Source organism: Sardina pilchardus, chromosome 12 (genome assembly GCF_963854185.1).
Source record: "Sardina pilchardus chromosome 12, fSarPil1.1, whole genome shotgun sequence".
Taxonomy (NCBI): Eukaryota; Metazoa; Chordata; class Actinopteri; order Clupeiformes; family Clupeidae; genus Sardina; species Sardina pilchardus.
Genome location: NC_085005.1, coordinates 17,544,591 through 17,567,450, shown reverse-complemented (window position 1 = coordinate 17,567,450; position 22,860 = coordinate 17,544,591). Strand labels below are relative to the sequence as shown.

At 43.9% G+C, this 22,860-nt stretch overlaps 2 protein-coding genes across 2 annotated transcripts in view; both read left to right on the top strand.

Annotated features, from left to right (window-relative positions):
- Window positions 1–1,183: 1,183 nt before the first annotated feature.
- LOC134097378 (melanocortin-2 receptor accessory protein 2A-like) lies at window positions 1,184–6,089 on the top strand. Its single transcript, XM_062550262.1, has 3 exons — window positions 1,184–1,310; window positions 3,018–3,117; window positions 5,712–6,089. The coding sequence occupies exons 1-3, from the start codon at window positions 1,184–1,186 to the stop codon at window positions 6,067–6,069; spliced, it is 585 nt and encodes a 194-aa protein (XP_062406246.1). The 3' UTR covers window positions 6,070–6,089.
- Window positions 6,090–10,879: 4,790 nt separating this feature from the next.
- Window positions 10,880–22,860, top strand: part of LOC134097376 (uncharacterized) — a 32,745-nt gene continuing 20,764 nt past the window's right edge. Inside the window, exons 1-4 of the mRNA XM_062550261.1 lie at window positions 10,880–10,895; window positions 13,004–13,092; window positions 16,757–17,784; window positions 18,530–22,811. Of these exons, the coding sequence (XP_062406245.1) occupies window positions 10,880–10,895; window positions 13,004–13,092; window positions 16,757–17,784; window positions 18,530–22,811 (5,415 nt within the window). The remainder of the gene's footprint in view (window positions 10,896–13,003; window positions 13,093–16,756; window positions 17,785–18,529; window positions 22,812–22,860) is intronic.

Below are 22,860 nucleotides of genomic sequence, written 5' to 3'. Positions count from 1 at the left end.
CTTTAGGCTATTTGATGTTGGCCTTCTTTGAAATGTTCAAGTCCATTTGGCATGTTTCCATTAATATGACCCTTTGATTATCTGAATCCCGTGAGATTGTAGGCTACGTTAGATCCCTTTATGTGTGTAGGCCTATATGCTATGCCTACCATTAAATTGATTGACATCTTGAATGTTGTGGGAATGCATTACACATGCTCACGCACGCGCACACGCACACGCACACACACACACACACACACACACACACACGCACAGCACATACAAGCATAATGCACAAAGGTTGCGAGAGAATGATGGAGACAAATTGACAAGTGTTGTTTATATTCGTGGAGAGGATGTTTAGGACTGAACGGCGATCATATTTCGCACCGCTATGCGGTACATCTAGTTTTATGCCAAATAGACTATTGCATATTGTGTGTTTTGGGGTCATCGGTCAACAATTTCTTATTTGTTTGAATGTTGCTGAGATGCAGTAACCAGTCATAAGCCTACAAACCAACCTCTTATGTTCTCCCTATTCTATACCTTAGCATTCACCTGTTTATAGCTTATATACTATATATATATATAGCCTAATTGTTTTATGTTGTGGAACCCTCAATTTAGAATAATATTAGGGGATTTTTTTTTGTTTGTTTGTTTGTTTTGTAATGGCTTCAGTTAAACATGTTTGCTGACATATCAACCAATTAAGCCAATTAAGCTTTTTCTCTTTGGGAGGGATATCCAATTTAGAGGCAATTTTACAGGACAAAGCATCTGCAGCCTTCTGTGTAGTCGCCCACTACTGGACTTTACGTCAGAGAAAACGTGTCGTGAGAGAGCTGGGCAGGATATGTAGAAGCAGTTACATGCGATTTTCTGCCTCATGAAGACACGCGGATTACGTCCTCTCTCGTTTATTTTTTCCTTTTTATATAAAAATATATATATTATATATATCTTACCGAGCATTGGAGACACCAATAAAGAAATGCGTGGTAAACGTTCTGAGTAAAGTTGTATTGTACTTTTAAATCTACTTTTGTCTGCTACAAAACAAACAAAAGGGCTATTTTTTGGACAACAGTATTGTGATGTGTTAACTCTGAGCGCATGGGAGGTTGGATACCAAATCGAGTCGCCAATTCGCCGCACCATACAGTAAAGCGAATACGAGCGCACAGATGTCAATGCTATGTCGGCGCTCCTCAACAACACTCAGAACGGCGTTAGTTTCCGCGGTGGAGACAACTACGTTTGGCAGTACGAGTACTACGACGACGAGGAGCCCGTGTCTTTTGAAGGTCTGAAGGCACATCGCTGTAAGTTGTCCTTCATGTGATGAGAAGTAATCCGAGGAAGTATATGTGTTTTTTTTTTTGTATGTGAACTATGTGTGTGTTCGGATGCTGATTTTAGTTCTGAAAGAGGCTATCTAAGTGTCTGATGATGCCTTGAGAGGCTCTGGATGAGAATAACAAGGATCCGTTATTGCTGTTTGTGTGTGTGTGTGTGTGTGTTCTGTGCTCTGTGCTTGCTGTTGCACCCCCGTAATGAAGCAGGTTGGAAGGAGAGTGATAGCACATTTAATGATGCATGTGATGTTCTAACCTTATAGGCTTTATCACCTTGACCTCATATTTGACATGACTATATTTAGATGGGTTGCCCCCCTCCCCAAAACAATAAATAAACAAACAAAGAAACAAGCAAAATATAGTGACATACAGATACAGTATAGGGGCAGACAACAGAAGACCCCCTTCAGATTTGGTGAGTTTTTTTAAACAGGGATGGATTAACTGTGAGTATGTATGTGTGTGTGTGTGTGTGTGTGTGTGTGTGTGTGTGTGTGTGTGTGTGTGTGTGTGTGTGTGTGTGTGTGTGTGTGTGTGTGTGTGTGTGTGTGTGTGTGTGTGTGTGTGTGTGTGTGTGTGTGTGTGTGTGTGTGTGTGTGTGTGTGTGTGTGTGTGTGAGAGAGTTTTGGGGGTAAGAATACGGCAGTGGTTTAACGTGAGCATCAGTTACTAATGAACTCGCAGACATTACATACAGCAGCACTCTGGTCACTACTTGGTTCTGGTATAGACTTTATCATGTGACATACTGTACTGTAAGTAAACAGCTGCATCTCTGTGTAAGGTAGAAAAGTAACCTATTATATGCATCTTAAATGAATTAAAAAAAAAATACATTCATATAACAGCTTCAAAGTCATTTCGATGATAAACTAATTTGCAAAAGGGAGAGAGGCACACCCTCCCAGCCGCACTCTATCTGTCTATATGGAGAACCAGCCATGCAACTTTACTCTTCATGACTGGGGGAATCACAAATCACATAAGGACAACTGTGCAAATAAGCTGCTATATTTGTAGAAAACAATGTAATGGCTCTTTGGAGATTATCTGCCGGTTAGTACACAAATTCATGTACACTGTGTCCTGGAGGAAAGGTACAGGCCATGAGTGCAACAGCTGTGTAAAATGCAAATACTCCACAACTGTATAGGGAGCTTAGGGGAAAAAGAAACGGCATTGGATACCTAAACCCTAATTGTTACAGCATGTACCTGGTGTTCTCTTTTGGCACATGATTTGTTTGTTTCTATGTATGTGTGTACAGATTGATACTTAATCAAGGGACATTAAGGTATCGTCCTTTAGAGGACGGTATGTTCCAGAAGCACACAAGAAACACTGAGCACTGAAATGACAGTCTAATCACTAGAAATAGGCCATCCCAGGGAGAGTGACGGTAGTGAATATCCAAGGTTTGTGTTCTGGCTTTTCCAGTTTCAAATAAATCGATGAATAATTTACCACATCTTCTTGACAGCAGCAGAATGTCTTAAAGGCAATTGTGTGTGTGTGTGTGTGTGTTTGTGTGTTTCATAATGGATGTCTGTAATACATTGTATTATGTTTGTTTTATGTGTGCGTGTGTGTGTGTTCAACAAGCGTGCTTAAATTACTATTTGTGTGTGTGTGTGTGTGTGTGTGTCATATGACTGTGTTCCTCTCTTGTAGACTCGATTGTTATAGGGTTCTGGGTTGGCCTGGCTGTGTTTGTCATCTTCATGTTCTTCGTCCTCACTCTCCTGACCAAGACTGGGGCTACGCATCAAGAGTGAGAAAACACACACACACACACACACACACACACACACACAATATATATATATATATATATATATATATATATTGCCATAGAAACAGAACATTGCTAAATTTGCCCAAACACATGCACACCTGACAGGTGACAAATGGCGATGAAAACTCTCTCTCACACACACACACACCCACACTCACACACACATACATATTCCTCCCTCTCTCTTTATAGCTCTTTCTTTGATCTTGTTAGTCTGTTACCCTCTGGTCCTTCTCTTTCCTCCTCTGCTCTCATCTCTTTGGTCCCTCGCTCCCTCCTTTCCTCTCTCTTCTCCTCAGCTTCTCTCCCTTCATTCTCTGCTCTTCCTCATCTTCCTCGACTGCCTTCTCTCTCCTTTCAAATGCAAAGGTGTTTTATGAGCATTAATGCACCGTGTTGCCAAAGCTGTAGTGTTGCAAATCACGTATGGGATCATGTATTGTCCGCATCATTATTGGAAAACAAGTCCAGACAGGTTTGAACAGCACTTATTTTTAGTCAGGATTTCTCCTCTTAAGTAAAGAAAAATATGTCTTGTCTTGTTTTTTTTTTTATTTTTTTTTAATATTATTATTCTTATTTTAAATTTTGACAGTCATGGATGTATGTCGTCCCCCAACCTGCTATTTTTTGTGCGTTTTGTGCATGTGCGTGTTATTTTCTTATATGTGTTCATCAAATAAAAATCAAAGTAAAAAAAATAAAGAAAGAAAGAAAAAGAAGTAATATGAGTGAGGGAAAGCAACTCTCTCTCTTTCTCTTTCTCTCTCTCTCTCTCTGAAACAGTGTGAAGGGGTTGGGGAGATGTGATGATTGATTTAGATGATATCTAAGTGGTCTTATAGTTTGTGAGAGCAGTTTGATTATAGTCTGTGATACAGTTTGATTTTAATGTATTAAAGGATCTTTGCAAGTAGCCCCCCCCCCCTCCCCAACCCCATCACTTCTGTCCGTCTGTCTCCCATGGGCCTCCTCCTCCGCCCCCCTACATCTTCTCTTCTAAGTGTCATATATTAATACTCCTCTGCTCCACCCGACGTGAACCCTTTTTTACAACAGCCATTTTTTTTTCAATATGACAGGGAGGTTCCATAGGCAAAGGGTGCCTCTCATTATGCCTCCTCGATCCTCGATGCTCGATCCTCGAGGGGCGTTCCCACTGATCTATAACTAACACTGGATAGACTATCCCATTGTTTCCCCCCCATCATTCTTTATGTAGATCAGTGAGGATCGAGGCATCGAGGAGCGAAGGAGGACGTATAAACGCTACATGAAACGCACCCATAGCATCTGCTGGAACAATTAGCTTCCACTTTAATCAATGGAACGGACTACACCAGATGTGATAGGAGTGCGCACGTTAGAAAAATTAAACCCGTATTATAAAACTTTTTTTTTTTTAATGTGTGCGATCGGGGAGCTCAGTTGCAGAATCAATGTAGTCCGGGTCTGAAATGTATGACAGGCTCAGGTGTTACTAGTGACATTAGTTAAGGATCTGAGTCTGCTACACTTAAATTGAACAGAGACGTAAAGCAACTCTAAAGCACATTTCCTCTGTCGCACACACGCTATTTGTTTATCCAGCAAATAACGATGTCCAAAGACAAGGTAGAGTATGTTGTATGATTTTATGAAAGTATGAATGTAATGAATGTATTGCGACATCCTTTTCTGCCACTCACTCTCTCTTCTCATCCTCCTCTCATCCTTTGCAGTGAAAGCACAGTCAGTCTTAACACACGGGATTAAATTCCTAACTAAGGACCCAGCTAAATTCTCAGATCAGAGCAATGTTCTTGGCAGTAAAATGAATCCCATAAAATTAATCCCATAAAGCAGTGGTACTAGATGATGAACAGCCCTTGAAGAGACTCTCTTTTAGCTCCATCCTCTTTCCTTTCCTTTCCTCTCCCGTGATGTTTTAGCATGGGAACCGAACTAATCTGGGAGCTCATTACATTAGGATCAGGCAGACACTCAGTTGAGAACGGGTCACCCCTTTCAATTCGGTTATTAAGTGATGGTGTAATAATTGGATAATTAATCTGTTTTATGAATCTCTTTCAGACTCACTTTTTTTCTCAGACAGTAAAATAAAAATAAAAAATTCCGCTGTTCTGAGTAGCCTTTAAGAAAATTGTCATCTTACTACTGACTTGTTGCCTCAAACCAATCAAATCCTATTTTTTTGCGGAAGCCTGGACATTGCCCTGTATGTACAGTATGGATCAGACAGAGCTCAGAATGATACCATGTACCACCTGTCCAGAATGTAATAAAACAGCAGTGAATGCAATGGCAACATCAATGGTTAATAGCAAAAGACAGATGTGATGTCTTTCTCACTCCTTTTCTGAAGACAGGCGAGATATGACGAGAGTCAGAGTAGATGGAGGTTTGATCCTCCCACTTAGATAAAGCCTGTGGGAGCATCAATGATGAAGGGTGTTTGATTTGATGTATTGAAGAATCAATGAAATACTCTTCTCCTATCTCTCTCTCTCTTTCTCCCTCTCTCCCTCTCTCTCTCACACACACTCTCTCTCTCTCTCTCTCTCTCTCAGACACCCAGAGGGCTTTGTGAAATCAGTGCGTGTGGGCACTTGCATGGTGGACATGGGCACCCAGGCGTTTTGTCGCCCCCTACCGGCCAACTCACACTCCTCTCCTTTTCATTGCTGGTCACAGGACCAGACTGCCAATCAAACACCAGACGTCATCACCCTCGGCAAGCTTATTGGCTGTAGTCCTGGTGGGGTTGTTGCCGACGGTGACCTCCTGTCTGAGTTCAACATTCCAAATGTCGTGTTGACATCTAATCCTGAGTTGAGCGTCGCTGATGATGACTTACTTCTCTCTGAGCCGCCAGTTATCATTGAGGACCAGTCACATGCCTCTACCCAGGCACACATGTTCCACTGAGGACCAGCCCTTTATTTGAAACGGATGATCCTTGAGCTTCCGAACTAGAACCATCTAGAACCTCACTACTGAGGACCCTCCCTATGTTTGAAAATAGGGGATCCTTAACTGTCAACACTTTCTAGATCTTCAAGATACTCAAGAATGTGGCCTGGCTTGCTGGACACACAGGTTAGAGCTCTCTCATCAGCACTGAGGTAAACCAGATACTGGGACCTATACCAATCACTGGACAGCAATGGGACCTCCAAAACCTGGTCTGGGCTTACTGGCACCTGTTTCCAGTGCTGAAATCAGAGGGGTATTGTCACTGACAACTATTTAACTGACAGATGTAAATAAACAAGGAACATGAATTGAACCAGAACTTCAATCCTGTCCAGATTCTGATCCTGCTTCCACAGTGGAACCCATTCCAATTCCGGATGATTCTGTGTTGCATTGATCCACTGTGCTCGGAGCCAGCCGGTCAGGTTTGGATAGTGACATGTTCTCCCTGTTGTGCTTTCATAAGTCTTCATCTACAGGCAAGACATCTATCTGTGTGTGGCTTACTTGAGGCTTTGTGGTGTTAAAAGTGAAAAATAATGTGAGGAATATTGCTATTGGTGTGGATACCTTCATCTGAGTGTATTACAGTTTTTTTTGTATTGCTTTGACGCAGTAGTCGACTCAAAAAAACACTTTTCAAAACTCTTAACGCAAAGGCCTAAACAGTGGCATCAATGGTCAAAATGACTCATTTTGCCTGCAAAAGGCTCTAACTCCTCCAAAACATATGGACCAAAAGTGAATTTTGCCCTCAAACAACACAACTTGCACACAAGTGCATAAGCGCTTCAAATCAGTCATTAGACAAGGGGCATAAAAATACAAAATTCAGCTCTCAATGTGAATCAGTGCTGCATTACTGGTCAGCAGCTTACATACAGTATCAGTGCCAATTTGCTTTCTTGCAAAAAATAGATCCAGAATCATATACAATGATTTTTTTGTATTGAATGCAGTATTCATTCTATTTTTTTTTTTTTTTTTTTTTTTTTAGATTGTGGCTAAGAAATGAAATATTCCAACTGAAACCACATATATAGTATGAAAGAAAAAAATCCAGCAAAATCCATCACTCTGTAAGACATAAGGAAAAAAAAAAAAAAATTCTGTACAATAAAGAAAATAATCTCTTCTAGTCAATTCTTACTCTCACTCTCATCTGCCTTGACCATCCATGCTTGCAAGTTACAACACACAACATGGCACCTTTTACTGTAAGCCTGCAGACTGATTGCAAATTGAAAAGTTGTGTGAAGCAGTGTCAAACAGGTGCTTCAGTGATTTCATACTGGGCAAGAAGTTTCTAAGAGATGGGAACATATAGTTTCTGTTTGGATACCACAGCTAAAGCAATGGAGTTTGGACTGCTTGAATGACATCTGCGTTAACTGATTTGCAAAAGGGTGAGGGAAGTGTGTCAAAACAATGACAATGGGTTAACTCATTTGCAAGAGGTGTCTCTCTTTGCTCTGCTGAGAGAGTGATGATGAAGACTGAGAGGTCACCAGTTTCTTTAACCAGGTCAAAGCAATAAAAAAAAACTGTAAATATAAAATGTAAAGGGTTGCTGTCGAGGACAAAGAGTGTTGTTAGGTTGCTGAAAATAAACTATTGAATTTATGTTCCCGTGATCCTGCTATTATACACGTGTGTGTGTGTGTGTGTGTGTGTGTGTGTGTGTGTGTGTGTGTGTGTGTGTGTGTGTGTGTGTGTGTGTGTGTGTGTGTGTGTGTGTGTGTGTGTGTGTGTGTGTGTGTGTGTGTGTGTGTGTGTGTGTGTGTGTGTGTGTGTGTGTGTGTGTGTGTGTGTGTGTGTGTGTGTGTGTGTGTGTGTGTGTGTGTGTGTGTGTTATAACAATCTCAACACCTAAGCCTCAGCGCCATGCCAAGTCCTGTAGGTAGGGGGAGGTCTTGGTTAGGACCAAAGCATAAACATAGAGCTGCATGGCTGCCCTGGGGGGTATTCCAAGTATATGGTTTTAGCGACAAACTAAAGTTACTAAACTCAAGTAAGTGGTAAACCTCCTAATAGAGGAGTTGTATGGCCTCATTCTCCTAACAAAACAATGCCATAGGGCTCTTGTTGTAGGAGGATTAATTACCACTTACTCTGAGTTAACTAAACCAGATTTTTCACAAAACCGCATACTTGGAATATCCCCCTGGTTCTTTTACTTGCAAACATGGAGACTGGATCATTTCGCCACACTGTGTGTGTGTGTGTGTGTGTGTGTGTGTGTGTGTGTGTGTGTGTGTGTGTGTGTGTGTGTGTGTGTGTGTATATTATGCAGATGACGAGGGGGCATTCTGAAAGTACATGTTGAGCAAGGAAAAGGGCCACATTTGTGCTTTGAATCTTAGTGAGTTCATTATATTTGTTGGATGTATTATGTTTTAATAAAAGACCGAACAGGCCATTGAAGCATACAAACGCACACAGCCGCACACACACACACACACACACACACATACAGAGAGAGAGAGAAGGAAAGAGAGAGAGGTGCCCTCTTTACAGATCTCTGTTGATGGAATCACTGTGTGTGTGTGTGTGTGTGTGTGTGTGTGTGTGTGTGTGTGTGTGTGTGTGTGTGTGTGTGTGTGTGTGTGTGTGTGTGTGTGTGTGTGTGTGTGTGTGTGTGTGTGTGTGTGTGTGTGTGTGTGTGTGTGTGTGTGTGTGTGTGTGTGTGTGTGTGTGTGTGTGTGTGTGTGTGTGTGTGTGTGTGTGTGTGTGTGTGTGTGTGTGTGTGTGTGTGTGTGTGTGTGTGTGTGTGTGTGTGTGTGTGTGTGTGTGTGTGTGTGTGTGTGTGTGTGTGTGTGTGTGTGTGTGTGTATGACGGACACGGGGGAGAGTGGAAAGAGTGGTTAAATATATTTCCAACGTGGTTCTACAGCTCGAAGCCAGGCGCCGTCACTAGCAGGGTTAAGGGTTAAAGCCAGAGCGGCCAAGACTAGATGAGTGTGAGGCCTGAGGAAGCCTTGGAGCAGTGGCAGCACTGATATCTCGTACCACAGACGGGGTCAGAGCCCATGAGGACCCAGGGTTTAGTCTGTCCATGCGATCGTATTTCAAAAATATGTCTTCAGCCTCTGGCATGGATAGCCAATATTCTCAACGTGCGCAAATATAAATGTCCAAAACAGTTGTTCCGTTGGATGATGTCCTGTTTGTTGCAGGATGTGACGTGGACATAAATCACCCTTGTGCTGTGTGGCTGTATGTACTATTGTTGTGAGTTGGCATTTTTATTAGGTCACCATAACAACCATAATGTTCCCTGCCATGAGCCATCCACACCTCTTGATTGCTCGATGAACACCTGTTCATACAGTATACATTCACGTGATTAACACCCAGTGCACAACGTCTCCAGCGATTAAACTGAGAAAAGCCCAATTAACCCACAAATAATAATAATAATAGTGATTGCAAATCACTCCTACACTCCCACTGATTTCCTGATTATCTGGCCTGTACGCATGGTTCAGATGGGAAAGGCCCTGATCGTCACAGGGACATAGACTTCCATCACCCAATCCTGGTTACCGTGGTAATCCTACCCCGGGGTGACATATTTCAACAACTCGTCAGACACCCCCTCATATGCGTGCACACACACACACACACACACAGGTTCACACACACACACACACACACACACACACCCAGGTCCACACAATCACTCAATCTAGCCAAGCTTATTATATCCGTAAAAATAGAAAATATTGTTGCTATCTCTCATCTTGTTGCAAAAACAACTGTTACTGTAAGCAACCAGTGCAGGTACACATTTTTTTTTATCAGTATGTGTGCCCCCTGGGTTCTGAACCTGTGACCTTGGTGGAGTGAGCTCCTTGCTCTACCTGTTCTGTTCCGGAAACATCTCTCCGCCGGGAGCAATTGTCTGACACTCACTGTACAAGAGACATGCGTACTTCTGACCACGTAGCTATTCCTGTAGCAGTGTAGCTGAAATGGTAAAGCAAACCACAAGCAACACATTGGTCTGAGCCACCAGGGAACTTACTGTAATGTATAACAGCTCACAGGCTATCTTATTCTTATTGTATGTTCATTTGGAAAAAAAACATGAGAGAGAGTGTAATGCATCAAACTCCTCTCTCATTTACGCAGGACTGAGGTCTATCCTTTTATTTGCCGAGTCACTGTGACCTAAACACACTAAACGAACAACTAGTGGACTAGTGGAAGCAATTTGCTGAGTTTGACCAAGCAGGGAGCTGCAGTATACCATGATAGCCACAAGAGGGGGAAATTGAGTCACTCAACAATTCTGTATGTTTCATTGTGTGTGTGTTTGTTGTTGTTGTTGTTGTTTTTGTTAAAGATGTTGTTTGTGAGACCATAGTTCATTAGACATGCTTGTAATGAACTCAACCATAAGAATGTGAGGACTGAACAGGCCTATTAAGAAAAAGAACCCTATCCTGTCTTGTTTTCTTCCCTAACTTTCTCTCTCCATCGCTTTTTTCTTTCATTAAAGTGTTTAGATGGGGGGAATGTGTGTAGATGGTGTGTGTGTGTGTGTTGGTATGAGGTGATTGTGTGTGCACATGGGTGCGTGTGTGGGTATATGCATGCAGGCACGTGACGTACGTATGTGTGTTAGGATGGAAGGGATTGTGTGTGTGTATGTGTGTGTGTGTGTGTGTGTGTGTGTGTGTGTGTGTGTGTGGTGGGTTCTTGGCTTACACAGCAGATGTGAACCAAACACTGATGGCTTCTGTTTGACACTATCGTCATGGTGACACAGGGAGGTATCACTTGCAGTGTGCATTATCCTCTGCCAGGACTCTCTCTCTCTCTCTCTCTCTCTCTCTCTCTCTCTCTCTCTCTCTCTCTCTCTCTCTGACACACAAACACACACACACACACACACACACACACACACACACACACACACACACAGCTACTCTGGTAGGTTGACTTTCACTGAGATATCTGTGTGAAGACAGAGAGAGACAAAGAGAGAGCATGTGTGTGAGGTGAGTAAAGAGCAAAAGCTAATTTGACAACTCACCCAAAAGGCATGGTGGATGACTCAGACAACCTCTCACTGACACACTCTCTCCCTCTCTCTCTCTCTCTCTCTCTCTCTCTCTCTCTCTCTCTCTCGCATGCTCTTTTTCACACACACACCCTGCCAACGTCTCTCCATTTGTGTCTGTGATTATGTACTCTGTACTTTGACTTAGGCACATACCCACTGAACTTTTCTGTGAGATTTACAAATCAATAAAGTCTGGAACATGTTAAACACACACATGCTAACGCGCGCGCAGGCACACACACACACACACACACACACACACACACACATACACACAGACTCTAGTAGTGGCCTACTTCCCCATCAGCCTATATCTGGCCAAATGCACTCAACCTCCAAGGAGCCTTTTTTTTGTTTTGGAAACAATCGTCATATTGTGTGTGTGTGTGTGTGTGTGTGTGTGTGTGTGTGTGTGTGTGTGTGTGTGTGTGTGTGTGAATGCATACTGCTTTTATGAGGGTGTTGCAACAACTAATGCCATACCTTCCGCCGACACACCCGGCTCAAGCAGATTCCACCTGTTGGGACTCCGAGAAGAGCCAGCGCTCTGACACTTCACTTATCTTTCATTTCAACATGATAAAGAACGGACAAACTTTCCTCTTAAAGTAGACCAACCTTAAAACGGCAGACATCCAATTAATTATTCAAGTGACTCTGTTATTGGCGCGCGTTACTCAGGTGTGCAGGCCGGGCAAAAAGGCACCAAGCCTGGGGCGAGAGACCTCACCTGCTCCAGCTGCGCAGTATTTGTTGGGGGGATTTTCAGACTCTTCCAATATTTGGCCAGGAATTACATACCGTTTAGATCGGCATGGTAAGTGTATAAAGTGTTAATGTCAGTTGATGTGTGTGCAGTTGGTCGTGTCCGAGCCCGTTTCAGTCTCTCACTGGCGCATGTGGGCGGAGGGGAGAGGCTAGGGAAAAAGAACTGACACTGACACTATCGACAGTAGTTATGAAGATTTGCCTACTAGCAGATGCTGCCTCTACATCACAGAGTATTCTACTGACTTGTATCTCCAGGTAAAATGTTCGCTTTTAGTTACAGCTGGAACTCCCTTGCATAGAAATGCCGTCTTACTGCGTTCCTACACTGTATGCCTATGTGCAAATATCGGCGGTGGGCGATAATCTATGTTGTCGGAATGTTTTGCGCCTCTGGCAGTCTCTTGGCTTTTTGTGTCTGCTGCGTCTCGAATGGCTGGTTGATGACTAAAAGTGTTAATGTTGTAAGCCATTTTTGTAGCCTACACACACTTATTGCTTTTGACTAACGATATAGGTGTCGGTGGATATGTTTTGAAAAAATGGGGCACATTGAACAGTAGGCTATTCACTAAGAAACAATGCCGAGGTGCGCACTCAAAAAACGAAACCAACTTTTGGAAAATCAAGCGGACTTAGACTTATCTGTTGTTTATGGTTTCTAAAACATAGACCGACACATTTCGATTAACTTTCCTCAGTGTCTTCACTCTTGAAACATGAAACGCAGAAGTTTTAATCTGTCCGAATCCCACATGCGTCATTCCAAGCATGCTCAGAAAACCGCGCCATCCTTCAGAAATAATTAACGAACCCATCTCTCCCTCACTCTCTCTCTCCCTCACTCTATCTTCCCCCCTTCTCTCTCTCTCCCCGATAGGCACACACATTGTGCACTGCGCACTCATCTCAAATTGCACTTTGCGCGTTCGTCGACACTGTAGCCTACTCTATACTTTGAGGATAGCGGAGTTATTGGCACAGTTTTGGCTATCATCTCATAGGAGATGCTATTGTATTTTTTATACCAAGTTTGATGAGTCATAGGATTAACGCTGGATTACATAACGTCACTCGTGCTTGGGACACAAAACTTGGTGGTGTATGTTACCAGGTTTTTGGTCCCTGCGTTCCCCGTAAGTATACCCATCTTATAAATGTCGAAGAACAGTTCTTCTGAAAGATATTTGTGGATTCGGTACTGTGGTGCATTTGCTAGATTTGTTGAGCTTGCATATACTGTGGGAAGTTTTGGTAATTCCCTACGGTTATACAGGAGTGGGTTGTATATTTTTTGTTTTCACAAAATCTAAATAACAGCATTATTGCTGTTATCAAATGCACATTCCCATGATGATTAGCAATAAGTTTAAAGTAAAGCATGTTCAAACTAAAGTTGTTTTTTTCCTAAACACAGTACTCGTGAGTTGCCATTGCATTGCACTTAAAACCGTTACAGGTAAGCCATGTTGATGTAAAGAGTAGGCAAATTGTGTGCAAACTCCTCAAACGAAGACTTTGTAGGATTAAAGTTTTCACTTCTGCTGAACAGGAATAGTCGCTTTATTCCAAGGTACGTGTGGCGTACCTTGTTCAGGGGTGACACAATTCATTATAGAAATGAAAGCAATTTCGATAATATTTAACTTATTGACAAGTAATTGATTCATAAACACGTCTTTTCATGACTGTTGTGTATAACAAAATTAGTACAACTTAAGCCATATAGACGTAGGCTACTGGAAATGGGCATTCTTCTAGGCTACTAAAATAGACTGGAGCTATATGACTTCTGGTGTGTTAATAATAACAGTATCCGGCTCAACCTGCATGTGCTCCACAAATGTCAACGAGACTGACTGCGCTGCCTTTGAATACTTAAACCATTTATATGTTTAGAATAAGGGGAAAACAGACAAGAGCTGCTTGCCTGGTCCTATCATTCCGTGTGATAATGAGTTCCAGAGATGCGGATCACATAAGCATGGAAAAGCAGTCTCTCCTGTTCTCAAGCCCCACTTAAGGAATTCCACACGGGCTGGCACTGCAGGATCTTAAAGGCATCCTGGGAGATAGATTGAATGATAGATAAGCAGAAGGTGAAGCGCTCTGAGAGGTGCCAAATCACCCTGAGCCATAACAGACGACGAAACAAGTTTTCAAGGAGATGTGTGTATTCTATCATGACGCAATGGCACACGTTGTATCCAGCAAGTAATAGGCTACAGTACAGTAACAGTAAACACAGAATAGTGATGTTGTAAGGAGAAGTGTGTGTATTCTACCATGATGCAATGGCACATGTTGCATCGCAATAATTCAGAGAGCAAAGTCAGGGAATATTATAGGGAATTGTGTTTTATTAGGTTACTTGCCAAAATACATGAATGCAAATATATTTCCACACTGCATTGGTGTTTGTTTATCCCGTCTATCCGGTTATTAGCTTTTTCCATTACTCCTTGCTTGAGTGCTTGTGGTTAGCCCTTCTTTGTTTTTTTGTTTTTTTCAATGCCCATTTAGTCATCTCCTGCTCTAAGGTAAAAAGGTTCTTGAACGCTATTGTAGGTGGCTGCTCTGAAATCTTTGGTCTGAAATCATTGCCTATGTGTGTGAGTTAAACTTTATTTCTGTAGGACATTTCATAGGTGACGCAGCGTGCTTTTAGTTTCAGTACAGTCACAATACAAGTAGATTTGCAAGTTAAGAAGATAAATATGAACAGTGCGGTTACATAATCATTGCAGAAAGTAGAAATGTTAAAACAAACACACACACACACACACACACACACACACACACACACACCATACACACACACACACACACACACACACACACACACACACACACACACACACACACACACACATACACATACTCTAAAAATGTAGCCATAGGCTGTTAGGTGATATGTACGAGTGTGTTCAGTGCCCGGGTCTCTTTGAGGTCCTCAGGCAGCGTGTTCCATCAGGTCGGGGAATACAGTATATACTAAAGACAGCCTGAGCCTCCCTTGCTTTACTGTTTATACTAGGGATTAGGCCTGGAAGATACGGTATGGACCAAAAATCATATCCTGGTATTTTTAGGCTGAATTGCAATAAACTACATATATTTGTATCAGTATTTTATATGAAATGGGCTAAATGTTCCATTTTAAATAAATGTCACATGTATGTTGTGACAAGGGGTCTACATACAGATGCAGAAAAGGAATGGCTGAGTGGATAACAGGCTGAAAGAGCTGCCTACCTTCTCAGAGTGGAGAGAGAAGCAAACAGCTTTAGTGAAGAAAGATAGAAGTCATAATGCAGTAGCAAATGGTATTGTCCAAAAACTCCTTTGAAAATATACAGGTACTTTATACTGTAGGTGCAAGACAGTTCAGAGCTTTGTATACAAGTGGCATAATTTCAAAATCAATTAGTTGTGGTCCAAGAATCAAACTGGGGTACTCCACACATAACAAGATCCAATAATCACAAACAACTGTACATAATGTCGGTAGGTTCTGAACCAGATCCATGAGCACTAAAGCAGATTGTTTATGAGTCTGTCATCACTGTTATATGGGTGTTTTTGTGCTATGGTGATGTTGTAAACCTGATTGATGGATGGCTGTTTGATATTAGATAGTTCTGTTGTGATTAGTTGTAGATGGGCCAGTACTAGAGGCTGTTGCATTGAGGTTGCTGTTCTTTGGTCTAACGGCAACTTTATAAAGAGTTGAAGTAAATGCACCTGACTGAAGAAGACAGCAGTAATTGCTAATACTCCACACTCTCAAAACGAATGTGTTAGAAACAATACACTGTGTTGTCCCTATCTGGATACAGAGATGTGTTGTTTTAAACAGAAATGACAGAAATCCAAGGGGAGCTGCGGTGTATGTGGTAGCATCCCCATACTGAGCACATACTGGTCTGAGCACCCAATAGCTTGGGTGTTCCCATGCTGCCTTGTACACGATTTGATTCACGCTGCTAAGGCAGCCTGGAAGCTACCACCCTAATTTGTGCCTCAGATAGGGGACCAATCACAGAACAGGGGGGAAAGTAAGACGATGATGAGGTATACACAGACGCATTTGATAGACATCCATGGCGCCCAATAAACGGATCTCGGCATTTTTTTCAAATACGAGAAAATTAACGTTTGGTTCCAGACCACCTCTCATTGAGCCAGGCTAAGCACCCAGGGTCCTGGGGTCCATTCAGATCTGCAGTCATTTCTCAACTCCACCCTCATCTCTCTCTCTCTCTCTCTCTCTCTCTCTCTCTCTCTCTCTCTCTCTCTCTCTCTCTCGCTATCTCTCCCACTCACGTTCTGCCTGTCTACACTGCCTTGTCTTCATAAAGGTAAAAAATGTGGTAGAACGAGGGAGTGGATCCACACAACAGGAGGGGGATCTGAGCAGCCCAACTATATTGTTTCATTTTTTAAAGTGTATAGGGTGCCCTCGTGAGACATGTCACAGGAAATATTCCTTTACGCCGAAAAGAGAGTAGGAACATTTCTCAAGTCAGAGGCAGGATTATTCTCTGTTATGGCAGTAATTATGTCGTTGAGCCATGAAGGGAAACATTATCCAGAGGATAGCATATTTGATGGGGTTGTAGACAGTGACTATAATGTAAGCTGATTAGTAGGGAAGAGTTTATTGTAGGTGTTCATTGATGATTAAGTCTTATGTCTGGTCTGTTTAGTTTGTTTGTTGTAGTCATTCTATCCGGGCTTGTAGGTTAAATGCTGGGTTTATGTTTGTTTATGTTGATGTTTATGTCTGTGCTCTTGCAGGCAGAAGAGGGGACTGGGGTGTTTGGCCGCATAGGCAGCTGGTTTTCTCCTTGGAGGGTGAGAGGGAGAGAAACTTCTCTTGAAGATGAACCCCAGCCGAGAGCTCCCATCCCTGGGCAGGGAGAGCACCTAGAGAGGCCCCCTGAGAACCAGGAGAACGGGACAGAAGGGGAGGAGGAGGAGGAAAGTCAGAAGAAAAGTGAGGAAATAGAAGAGAATCATAGGAATGCCACCGACAAAATCCACACGCGGAGGAACCTGCAGGTGTACCTGGAGGAGACGAGCGTGACACAGGACGACATAACACCTGTTGTCGAGACAACTATCAAGAAGACTTTCCAGGTGGTTTCCAAGGCGACCAGAGCAAAACAACAAAGGGAGGTAATCAACGACGACGACGACGACAGCAACATGGGGCGGAAAAACTCAGGGCGGAGGCGGTCCCGGAAGGGTTCCCGTGGCGACCCTACAAGCCCGCGGCAAAAGACGCCGCCGACTAAAAACACACCCGGTCAGCCACCGACCAGCCCTGAGCAGGCGTGGGAGGAGGCTCGCCAGGACAAGGGCGTCTCCGCACTCACGATGACCTCGCCAAAGGCAAAAGACACCAAAGGTGCCGGGGCGGAGTCAGACATGGGAGAGGAGCCAGAAGACACACGCACACAACCGGCGTCTCCAGAGACAGTCCACGACCCTCACACACACACACCGGCGGTACACAGAGGCTCCTTGGATTTCGAGGGGCCGGTGCTGGCCACACTAGCCACCGTGGAGATGGACACAGACGAGGACGACGACGGACGCGTGGAGAGGAAGACCGAGACGCCGGAGTCCAAGCGGCGAAGCATCAAGGTCTCCCGCAGTGAGAGGGTCTTCGCCAAGAAGTTTGTGGTGAACTCCGAGCCTGCCATGGAGGAACAGGAAGACAAGCAGACCGACAGGAAGCGGACCGTTGATTTGAAAGCCAACGGGAGGCAGGTGGCTACGGTTACGCTGAAGAAGGGAGAAGCAGCACTGGGAGATGGCAGGTACTGCACCAGTTTTACCTGAATTTCTGCCTCACCTGCCCAACTAATTCAATTAACCACAAACACACAACCCATATCAGGGTTGTGAAATGTGTTTGTCTTAATCACAAATAAATCCTTTTTTGTTCTTGTTCTGCTTTCTCTTTCACTCTCTCACCCTTATTGTCTTCTTTTGTGTTCTTCTTTCTCTCTCTCTCTCTTTCTCTTGACTTGTCTCTCTTTTTCTTTCTCTCTCCCTCTGCCTTTCTTTCTCTCTCTCTGTTCTCTCTCTTTGTACCATTTCATGTGACTTTTCTGATATCTTCTTAATGTTTTAATGACCGTCTCGTAGGAGCCACACCCTGGTAGTTTTACTGTGCTGATAAAAAGATTGCACAGATAGGTGTTGTGGAAATATTACTGGCATGTTGACCTCACATTCCTGGTCAAGATGATTGAGTGTGCGTGTGCGTGTGCGTGTGTGTGTGTGTGTGTGTGTGTTTGTGTGTGTGTGTGTGTGTGTGAGAGAGAGGTTAAAGAGAGGGTAAATTGTGCAATTATGCGTGTGTCTTTATTTAATCCTACATACTGTTCTTTGATAATGGAGTGGTAAATAAACAGAGAGAGACAATAGAAAAACAAATAAAAAAGAAAGGTAAAAAAAGAAAGCCAAGTGCCCTATAAAATAAAAATATGTACTGTCACTGTGTGCTCAGTGGTTTGAATGGCCTCCAATCATTCTCTCTTATATCCACTCTCCCCTCAGGCCAGATGAGAAGTCTGCCGCCATTCGCACCATCGTCAACCGCATCAAGCTCTTTGAGAACCATGGAGGAGCACCTGGTCCCGTCAAGGCCACACACCCACGCAGCGCTGACGTCTCCCCTGCCCGCTCCGTCGCCGACCGCGTCAAGATGCTGGACCAGAGTTCAGGTCAGAGGTCGCTGTCGGCTGACCGTGTCAACGCTTCCCCGAAGGTACAGACAGTCCGCGAGCGGGCGAAGAATTTTACTCATACTGCGGAGCCGACGGCAGCGTCAAGGGGAGAAGCCAATGAAACCAGGCCGTCCCGACTGAGAAACGCTCGTCCCCAAAACAAGCACGCAGACGGTGTGCGAGAGGCGACACACCAGCAGCCGGGGACGTTCAAAAACGCTGAGTATCCTCCAGATCCTCCTGTTGCTCAATCGCAGCCTGTCATCAGAGGGAAGTCTAGCGCCGTGAGCAGTGTGACAAACGCTCAGAGTGAAGTGAACACTCCCGCGGAGCCAGGCCCTGAACCAGTAAAACTGGAACAAGTCCCTGTGACCAAGCCTCGAGGCAAAGATCAGCCCGATGCCGCCATGCCAGGCGACACACCCACTCGACCCACACAAACTCTTACAACATACGTGAAGGACACACCGCCGGCTAGAGTCTCACCAGACGACAAGAAATCCACAGACTCTTATAATGACAAAGAGTCTTCACAGACTAGGGCTTCTTTACAGACCAAAGACAATGCACACACTGAAGCTGACCAACTAAAGTTGACAAATTCTGACCAAACCAGTACTAAAGACACACCAGAGAGACAAGACAAAGACAGTCAGATCAAAGACCGTCTAAAGACAAAAGATACTTCAGACACTAATCACATTTTGATAGCCACAGACAATTCTCAGAGAGAAAATAGAGTTACAAACAAAAAGACTAAAGAGGATTCACAAGTCAGTACAGAAACAATAGACACCATGGAAAGTAAAGATAGCATATTGGTGAAAGCTGATGACAGTTTACCGGTGAAAGACACAATAACCAAAGAAACTATTACGAGAAATGATGGTTCCCAGGCCAAAAATGTTATTGAAACTAAGGACACAACTCAAAGCAAAGACACTCTTACATACAACAGTGATCCTGCAAATGAACAAGTTAAATTGCCAGAGACAAAACAAGTACTGATAACTAATAACAGTCCTGAAGTACTGAAAAATAAAGACAGTCCACAGACTAAAGATGCGAAAATGCTAACAAATGATGCTATGAATTTGAAAGATAGTATGCAAAACAAAGCCAATCACCTCACAAGAGACGACACAACCACTGATAAGCGCTCAGAGGCTCCAAGGACTAAGATTAGTCCAAAAACCAACAACTTCCTGACACCTGAAATTTGTCATCTGAATGACACCAAACAAGATGAGTTTCCCCGTCCCCCTGCCCCTCAGGCAAATGATCAAACAGAAATGAAAGAAGGTTCACCTGTCAGACTTGGTATTACATCTACAGAGCATCCTGTGAATGAAGATAAGCTTAATATCTCAGGCAGTGTGGTGAGTACAGATGTGATAACTAATATGGGACTTCCAAAAGGAGGTATTCACCAAAATACTCCCGAAAGTAGTCCTGAGGTTGAAAATAAAGAGATTTCAGAGCATCAAAGTTCAGCCACTGAGAATAAACACAAAATCACCACATCAAATCAGGAGGTAAAAACAAAGACAGAGCTTTCTTCTCCATCGGCCAGTGACACAGTTGTGAAGGGACCTCCTGAAGTCAAGGGCAGGTCAGTAAACCAGAGCATGACCAGTGACATAAAAACACAGAGCACAAACAACACTCCTATCCCTGCTTCAGAGCCGTCAGGGGAGACTGTCAGTGCAGTAGTGGATGAAAAAGCTAAGTCAGGAGATATAGAGCACACAGGGGTGAAGCATAAGGTAGCTGAGACTGAAACGGTGAAGGAGGAAGTGAAAGTTGTGTCTCCTGCTGCATCTGAAGAGCAGGTTGTGTCCGCAGCGAACACAAAGAGTGTAGAGAAGATGGGTGAAGACAGGAAAAGTGTTCCAGAACAGCTGACAGGAGCAATAACCGAGGCCACAAAGGATGTCCCGGAACAGTCTACAGAAGCAAGGAGTAAAGAAACTGTTGTTCCAGAACAATCTACAGAGGATTCTAAAAAAACGGAGGCAAAATCAGAAAAAACAGAGATTGTTTCGTCACCCACATTAAATTCAAATGTATCTACAGCTGAGAAGCTGGAAGACCAAGCACCATACATCCACATAAGTCGTTCCACATTCACCCCAGAAAAGAAAAGAAAGATTGGACAGGTGGCTACAGAGGTGCCTGATAGAGTCAAAGTTGATAGTGAGGACCCCAGTCAAGTCACCACAGAGCAGCTTCCTTCCAAAGGCACCACTGTCATGTCTACAGGAGCAGACACTACAAAAGAATCACTACAAAATGTAGTACCAAAGACTACAGGAACTGGCACTACAAAAGAAACGCTACAAAATGTAGTATCAAAGACTACAGGAACTGACACTAAAAAAGAAACGCTACAAAATGTAGTATCAAAGACTACAGGAACTGACACTACAAAAGAATCACTACAAAGTGTAGTATCAAAAACTACAGGAACTGACACTACAAAAGAAACGCTACAAAATGTAGTATCAAAGACCAAAGCCATAGAGGCAGACACACCCAGTGCAGGCATCACAGTTAACCAAGAGACAAAGTCCACCCTCCACTCAGGTGAGGTAGAATCTGCCAAGGGGCTGATAACACCCAGTGGCAAGTCTGAAGAGAAAGCATCGCCCCTGTCTAGTATGGACAACGAAAAAGCAGCTAAAAGCCTGAATGAATCTTCAGGCACCAATACCACAGCTGAAGTAAATTGTGAAACTCCATCACAGAAGGTCAGTAAGGATTCCACTTCTCCTGGCACAACCGAGGAAACATCCTCTCTTTCTAACCAGGCCAAAGAGAAATCTTCTTCTCTTACAAGCCTGACCAATGAAGATCATTTCAGTTTGTCTGGGGGCAGCCTTGGTAAAGCCACACCTGATTCTTCAGCTGTGATGGACAGCACCCGTAAGAAGAACAAACCGATCCTCAAGGGCCTCAAGCTGAGGGATTTCCCACTCCCCTCCCGAGATGCCCCCTCCAGAGATTCCCCCTCCAGTTGGCTCGACCTTGACTTCCGTCCAACGCCGAAGCCGAGGCAACCACTCCGCTCACCGAAGCTAAGTGCCTCCGTGAGCAACCTGGACGCTTCGGGTGAACTTGAGCCCCAGGACTTCATGGAGCGGGTGAAAAAGCTAGCTATCCCGTTCAACGTGCCACCCCGCAACAACAAGCTCAAGAAAACTTTCAGGACCCCCGCACCGTCCTTCGCCATGCCTGCCATCAAAGAGGATCGCTACGAGAAGACCTTTGACCCCGATGAGTTCAAGTTTGGCCAGCGGAAGCGGCACGAGTTCTCCCTGGATCTTTCCAAACTCCGGGAGCAAGTGTCCGCTGAGAAGGAACCACTCGAGGAAAAACTCAAGAAGGCCCATCTGGACAGAGGGAGTATTCTGGTCAAGTCTTTACTCCTGAGAGAGACAGAGGCTGCCAAGGGCTTGGTTGGGGAAGAGGAAGGAGGGAAGGCAGGAGAGAAGGAAGGAGATGGAGAAGGTAAGGGGAGAATAATTAAGTCACGGCTGGAAGGCAGCTCCATCCTCTCCAGCTTGAGAACCACAGGCAGGATCAGTCGTCTGAGCCTGTTCTCCCATAAAGGAGACACCGGGAGTGAGCCACTTTCTCCCATCGAGTCCCTTTCTCCCAACTCACCAATGGCAGCAGTGACGACTCCTAATGATCCAGCCAAGACCATTTTGGACCTGCGGAGTCAGCGTGGCACTGCTGAGGTTAATAAGAACCCAACAGAGACCACAATGGACTCTTCTAATCTCTCTAAAAGTCTTGAGGATGATAAAAAAGCATCTTTAATCTCTAATGATCGGTACTCATTGAATCAGTCTAAGGACTCAACAATTAGAACTGATCCTTACTCATTGAATCAACCCACGATGCCTGAGGTCAATAACAAACTGACCCAATCTAACCAGAGTGAAACCCAGATTAATCAAACAGAGCCAAGATCAGCCTCAGCAACCACCATTGAGTCTGGCCCTCTGTTTCCTTCCTTTGATGACATCAAGTTTCCAGGTCACCTACAGGAACTGTTCCCGCAGAATCATGGGAAGGTCGATCCCCTCCGGAAAATCAACTCAGAGGTCAGTTGCCTCACTAAGTATCTCACTTTTCATGTCATGACCTTGATTA